The sequence below is a fragment of the Trachemys scripta genome, chromosome 7, assembly GCF_013100865.1.
Source record: "Trachemys scripta elegans isolate TJP31775 chromosome 7, CAS_Tse_1.0, whole genome shotgun sequence".
Classification (NCBI taxonomy): Eukaryota; Metazoa; Chordata; order Testudines; family Emydidae; genus Trachemys; species Trachemys scripta.
In genome coordinates this window covers 22,413,590-22,420,963 of record NC_048304.1, presented here as the reverse complement: position 1 = coordinate 22,420,963, position 7,374 = coordinate 22,413,590, and the positions used below count along the sequence as shown (strand labels likewise).

The 7,374-nt window shown below is 46.2% G+C and overlaps 1 protein-coding gene across 7 annotated transcripts in view; it reads left to right on the top strand.

Annotated features, from left to right (window-relative positions):
• Nucleotides 1–827: 827 nt before the first annotated feature.
• Nucleotides 828–7,374, top strand: part of TPRA1 (transmembrane protein adipocyte associated 1) — a 29,915-nt gene continuing 23,368 nt past the window's right edge. The window contains exon 1 of one of the 7 annotated variants that reach the window (XM_034776102.1): nucleotides 828–974. Coding sequence is in view for 2 of the 7 variants with exons in the window: in XM_034776099.1 (XP_034631990.1) it covers nucleotides 971–1,114 (144 nt within the window). In the remaining 5 variants the exon portion in view is untranslated. Of the gene's footprint in view, nucleotides 1,115–1,354; nucleotides 1,569–7,374 lie in introns of those variants that run through there. The other 6 variants (XM_034776099.1, XM_034776104.1, XM_034776103.1 and 3 more) reach the window with 6 other exon arrangements.

Genomic DNA, 7,374 nt, shown 5'->3' with positions numbered 1-7,374 from the left:
CTTACAGTCCAAGAAGAAATGACAATGAATGGGTGGGGTGCGAGAAAAGGAATACCATCAAAAATGGATAAAATGTGTACATATGTTCTCTCTCTATATGCAAATATTAGCTCAACTGCCTCCCAACTTAGTCACAGTAAGCTGGTTAAAGTCTTGTAGTGATCCCAGCAGAAGTGGGTGTTGATAGATGAAAGGGCAGTTGCCTCAGTTACGGCTTTTGCCTAATGACTGAGACTACAACACAAATTATTCAACACCGCGTTCCTCTGGCAGCTTCCGTCTGGTGATCTCAAAGCATTTTACACATAACATCCTATACAATCAAATTGTTTTACCCTGAAACTGCCCATGGCTCTCTCACATTAAGCTGTTTGGTTTAGTGTTGGGATCCATTATATTATCCTGACCTTTCCATCTGATTTCCAGTATTTTGCTTCTTTTCTTTTGCAATCCTAACCCAGTTCTCTCCATTAGACCCTGGTGCAATAGATCTTCCAGTTTGTACCTTCCATTCTCTCCCCAGAGCCTCTGCTTTCTCTTTACCCTCCATCTTCATTGTGGGCCAGATTCTGCCACCTTTGCTCACCCTAGCGCCTTACTCCGAGTTCCCCACGCACTCTGCCAATACCCCTCGGTGCTTGGCAGGAGAGGGGTGAATTGTGTCCCTGCACCTTTTAGACTCTGACAGTCTTGCAGGTCAAGTCCCGCCTCCCAGGGAACTCCATTGGTTCCTGTGGCCGTTTTGTTTCTCTTTTTGGCGAGTCTCTTGACCTAGACGCCTCGTGATTGGGCGAAGAACTCCGGCCCAGAGATCCTCTGTAAATACCAATTCTAGGCCCAGACGAATAGGCCATTCCTTCCACCTCGCGGGAAGTTGAGTCCTCTCTGGCTTACAGGGGCTCGTCGAGCCGCAGGAGACCCCACCTGGAGGGAAAGGGGGTGCCAGCGGAAGGGGGACTGGCTAGCTGACATGGGTAGGGTTGCGGTCCCTTATGGTGTGGCTCTTTCGCGACGCTCCCCGGGCCCGCAGCCGGTGGAAGCGGTGGGGCCGGAGCGGCGGCTGGGGGATGGCCCGGCTGGGTTCCCGCGGGTGAGCAGCGCCTGGCAGCTGCAGGTAACGGGGGAGCGCGGCCGGGGCCCCGAGCCCGGGCGGGAGAAGGGGCTCCCCGTCGCCTGGCCGGCCCCGCCGGGAGAGGGAGCCCCGCGGCCGGCTGCCCGCGCCGGGCCCGGTGCCGACCCGGGAGGAGGTTTCCCTGGGGCCAGCTCCGTGAAAGGGGGAGCCCTGCCCGGGAGCTTGTGGGGCTGCAGGCTGGCACCGAACGAGGCTGCTGCGGGTCGCTGCCAGGCAGGCAGCCGTGGGGGGCGGGCCCCGCTGGTGTCCGAGGGGCCCTGTTTGGACGCGGCTTGTTTCCCTGTAACTCGTTCTAGGCGAGGCCTCGCGGGGAAATAAGGAAGGGGCGAGTCGCGGCGGAGCTGGTCATTTCGGTTCCGGGTGCTGTGTAGCCAGGGCCCTGGGGACACCCTGGGCTTCAAAGTCTTTTCTTAAACGGGGGTCTCGAGCCTGGCTGGTCAGTGCGGGGCTGATAACAATATTCAGCTACGTTAAGGGCTGTTAGGACTGTGGATAATTGCTCTCCATGTCCAGTGGAGGTAGGGCAAGAAGCAATGGGCTTGATCTGCAGGAAGGGAGATTTAGGTTAGATCCTAGAAAAAACTCTCTAGCTATAAGGGTAGTTAAGCTTTGGAATAGGCTTTGGAGGGAGGTTGTGGAATCCAGGTCATTGCAGGTGTTTTAAGAACAGGTTGGACAAACTCCTGTCAGGTTTCCTTTGTCCTGCCTCAGTGCAGAGCCCTGGACTTGATGACTTCTCAAGGTCCATTTCTGTGATTCATATCCCGTCTCTTCAAGCCTTCCTGTGAGGAGGTACCCACTAATATGAGAGCGATGAGCTTCTTAGGGGTTGGCTACATGTAGAAGTTGCACCTGTTTTTAAAATCACTTTTAAAAACGAAAATAATTGTTGCAAACCCCTGTGTGGACACACCTGTATCAGTTAAAAACAAGTTACATAGGTTTAGTTTGTGCCTATATATTTACTAATACAAGCTAAATTGATATAATCCAGGTTTAAACTGACACAAGGGTGTCCGTACAAGGGTTTTTACGGGTTTAACTACATCGCTTTAAAACAAACCTTTATAGCGAGGTAACTTAGGGTGTGTTTGGATAGTTTTAACATACTAGCGGGAAGCCTAGGACTCATCCTGATCAGCTAACACATGTTAAAACTATAATTTGCTCTGGCTACATTAGGATTTTAATGTAATGTATTACAGTTTAACAATACACCGTTTTTCCTGGTCTAGGCAGGTTCTTTGTGTGTAGGCAGGCTTCAATGGGAAATACCTGTTCAATCTGTTTATTCTGGGGATGTGTGTATGTTGGGGAGGTTGTTGCTGGTCTCAGGAGTTCTAAAGAAGACGAGAAATACTCTCTTTTTGCTAGTTGTGTTTTTTTTAATGTACACTGGGTTTCATAAACCAGTAACTTCTAGAAGCACCTGGCTGGGTGCTGCTGACACTGGGAGCTTTCAGTGTTGTTTTTGAGAAACACTGAAATTGACTGCAAACCTTTTCCATGAGGAGTGAGTATTTCAAAATGGAAATCAAGCAAATCTCCTGGGCAGATGGAAGGCAGTGGCAGCCTGGCCCAGCTGTTGTTGGGAAGCATGAAAAGCTAACGGCATCGTGTGTGAATTATAGCTCATAGACTCATAGACTTTAAGGTCAGAAGGGACCATTATGATCATCTGGTCTGACCCCCTGCATGCTGCAGGCCATAAAACCGTCCCTACCCCTTCCCTGGATTCTGCTGTTGAAGTCCCCAATCCTGTTTTAGGTGACTTCAATCGGCAGAAACCCTCCTGCTAGAGATCCCTGCCCTATGCTGCGGAGGAAGGCGAAAAACCTCCAGAGGCTCAGCCAATCTGCCCTGGAGGAAAATTCCTTCCCGACCCCAAATATGGCGATCAGTAAGACCCCGAGCATATAGGCAAGAGTCTCCAGCCTGACCCCGTCAGCCATTATACAATTTACCTACCATTTCTTGGTTTTCCTTGACTACTATGTTATACTATTAAACCATTCCCTCCATAAATTTATCTAACTTAATCTTAAAACCAGACAGGTCCGTCGCCCCCACCGTTTCCCTCGGAAGGCCGTTCCAATATTTCACCCCTCTGACGGTCAGAAACCTTCGTCTAATTTCAAGCCTGAACCTCCCCACGGCCAGTTTATATCCATTCGTTCTCGTATCCACATTAGTACTAAGCTGGAATAATTCTTCTCCCTCCCTCGTATTAATCCCTCTAATATATTTAAAGATAGCAATCATATCCCCCCTCAGCCTTCGCTTTGTCAGACTAAACAACCCAAGCTCCTCTAGTCTCTTTTCATACGACAGGTTTTCCATTCCTCTGATCATCCTAGTGGCCCTTCTCTGCACCCGTTCCAGTTTGAGTTCATCTTTTTTAAACATGGGAGACCAGAACTGCACACAGTACTCCAAATGAGGTCTCACCAGCGCCTTGTACAACGGAAGCAGGACCTCCTTATCCCTACTAGATATACCTCGCCTAATGCATCCCAAGACAGCATTGGCTTTTTTCACCGCCACGTCGCATTGTCGACTCATAGTCATCCTGCGGTCTACTAGGACCCCTAGGTCCTTCTCCTCTTCCGTTACTTCTAACCAATGCGTCCCCATCTTGTAACTAAAATTTTTATTAGTCATCCCCAAATGCATCACCTTACACTTTTTACTATTAAATTTCATCCTATTCCTGATACTCCAATTCACAAGCTCGTTCAAGTCTCCCTGCAGGATATCCCTATCCTCCTCCGAATTTACAACGCTTCCCACCTTCGTATCATCCGCAAACTTTATCAGCCCACTCCTGCAATCGGTTCCGAGGTCAGTTATAAATAGATTAAATAAAATGGGTCCCAAAACCGAACCTTGAGGCACTCCACTAGTAACCTCCCTCCAACCCGACAGTTCACCCTTTAATACGACCCGCTGCATTCTCCCCATTAACCAATTCCTTATCCACCTCTGGATTTTCATATCGATCCCCATGTTTGTCAGTTTAACCAATAATTCCTCATGGGGTACAGTATCAAACGCTTTACTGAAATCCAGGTATATTAGGTCCACCGCATTTCCCTTATCTATTAAATCCGTTACTTTCTCAAAGAAGGAGATCAGATTCGTTTGGCACGATCTGCCCTTCGTAAAACCATGTTGTAATTTATCGCAATTGCCACTAACCTCCAGGTCCTCAACTAGTTTCTCTTTCAGAATTTTCTCTAACACCTTGCACACTACAGATGTTAAACTAACAGGCCTGTAGTTACCCGGATCACTTTTTTTCCCTTTCTTGAAAATAGGAACCACATTAGCTATTCTCCAGTCTAACGGGACCACCCCCGAGTTTACAGATTCATTAAATATTATCGCTAATGGGCCTGCTATTTCCCGCGCCAATTCCTTCAATATTCTCGGATGAAGATCGTCTGGTCCTCCCGACTTAGCCCCATTAAGGCATTCAAGTTTTGTTTCTACCTCGGATACGGTAATCCCCCATCCTGAATGCCCCTCTGTAGTGGTGCTAGTATCCCTAATACCTTCATTGGCCTCATTAAACACCGATGCAAAATATTCATTGAGATATTGCGCCATGCCTCGATTGTCTTTAATCTCCTCTCCGGCAATAGTCTTCAGCGGTCCCACTTCTTCTTTCTTTGCTTTCTTCCTATTTATATGGCTGTAAAACCTCTTACTATTGCTTTTAATTCCCCTCGCTAGGTCCAACTCTACACGGCCTTTGGCCTTTCTCACTCTATCTCTACATTCTCTGACTTCGCTAAGGTAAGTTTCTTTACTAATCCCTCCCCTCTTCCACTCTTTGTACGCTTTCTGTTTTTTCCTAATTGCCCCTTTGAGTCGGTCGCTCATCCAGCTCGGTCTAAATCTCCTGCTTTGTAATCTTTTTCCCTTTTTTGGAATGCAGGCCTCCGACAGCTCATGCATCTTTAACTTGAAGTAATCCCAGGCTTCTTCTGCCTTTAGATCCATTAATACGTTTGCCCAATCCACTTCCCTTACCAGTCCCCTTAATTTGTTAAAATTGGCCTTTTTAAAATTATAAACCCTAGTCTTTGACTTAATTCTGTTACTCCTCCCATGTATTTTAAACCGAATTAGCTCATGATCACTGGAGCCCAAATTGTCCCCCACTACCACTTCCTCAACGAGGTCCTCACTACTTACCAGAATCAAATCTAAAATGGCCTCCCCCCTCGTCGGTTCAGCTACCACTTGATGAAGGAATTGATCAGCAAGCACATCTAGGAACATCTGAGCCCTATTATTACTACTAGCGTTTGTGCCCCAATCTATATCTGGGAAGTTAAAGTCCCCCATAATTACACAGTTTCTATTAGTAATTACTTCTCTAAACACATTAAATAGTTCCTTATCCATATCCTGGGTCGATCCCGGCGGTCTATAGCACACTCCGAGCACTATCCCCGGAGAGGCTCTAGTAGTCCTATTACCCAGTGTGAGTATTGCCCAGACGGACTCTGTTATCTAATCCATCAACTATTATTTCTTTACAGCTTATTTCACTATTGACATACAATGCCACCCCCCCACCTTTACCTTTGTTCCTGTCTTTCCTAAACAGCGCATACCCCTCCATACCTGTGTTCCAGTCGTGACTGCCATTCCACCACGTTTCTGTTATTCCTACGATATCTGGTTTCAGCTCTTGGACCAAGAGCTCCAATTCCTCCATTTTATTACCTAGGCTTCTGGCATTGGTGTATAAACACCCTAATGTATGTCGTTTAGCCTGTCTCCCATTCGTAGCACTATAAGTTGCGGGCCTCCTTGCGTCCGTCCCCCCTGTCCTTCCTATGTCCAATCTCATCTCCCCGGCTATGTCTCCTCTCATTTTACTCACCTTTTCCATACTGGAATCTGGCATGGAGATTAACTGTGCATCTCCCAACCTTCTCCCCAAACTTCCTAGTTTAAAGCTCTTTTGATAAGATGAGCCAGCCTCCCTCCCAGAAGTCTATTTCCTTCCCTACTCAGGTGAAGCCCATCCCGCGAGAACAGGTGCCTGTCCCCGAAAGCCTCCCAGTGGCCATACATCCCAAAGCCCTCCTTATAGCACCACTCTCTTAGCCAACTATTTATTCTCACAATCCTATCAGCCCTTTGCTGCCCTTCCCTCGGAACGGGCAGAATCCCACTAAAGATAATCTGAGCCTCTATTATTGGGAGCCTTTATGTTAGCCTGCATATTGAGGATCTGTCTAAGAATGTACAAATCCTATTCTTTTAAAAGCCTTTACTAAGAGGGAGTGCAGCTTTACTGTATTAAGTGGGAGAAGTTTGGGAGAATTCTTTATGATGATTATTAAACCCCTATTTGAAAACCTTTGGCGTACCCCTGTGTTCCCAAACAAAGCTATTGTTATGACTCTAAATAGGATTTGACAATGATCTCTAACTGGCCTTCAGACTTGGCCTCTTAACTTGGGAGCAAGTTTTACTTACAATTTAAATTTTAGGCCAGATTTTTCAAACTTGGGTGCCTCAAGTTCGATGTCTCTTTAGACACTTCATAGGTGGCCTGATTTTCAAACTCTTTTGGGAGTGGTGGGTACTCAGTGCCTCAGAAAGTTAGGCTACTTGTTTAGGTGCCTAAGTATGGAATTAGCTGTTTAACATGAGGTATACATATTTTAAAATGTTGGCCTGAGTTTCTTTCTTAATGGTAAGGCTTTGATCCTACAGTGGGGCTCCATGCACACCCAGGACTCTGTTCACTCAGAGCTCATTGCAGGATCAGGACCAAACTTAAGATTTCTCAAAAAATTCTTTTGGATTTTGATACTGTTTTAGGTTATTTTGAAGGCAATTGATGTGTTGGCCTTTAAATCTGCCAAGGGTGCACAAGCAGTCTTTCTTATTGAAGCTTTTTATTGTGGTACTTAATATGATCACTCCACAATGCTGTTTGCAATGTAGTTGAGCTCCAGGTAATCCATTGTGAACGGAAACTAAATTCTAAATATTCTATAACATATGATCAACTAAAAAATACTCATCGCTAACATGGAGTAAAAAATATGTGTGTGGTAATAAGGATGGGATACCCAGGAAAGAGAAATTGTTGAAACAGATGGCAGTGGTAACACTTGTGTGTGAGAGAATGTTGCATCTATTGTTAACCCTCACATACATCAGAAAACACTAGCTTTTAAAAACTAGATTATTTTCTAAACCAGTGGTTTTCA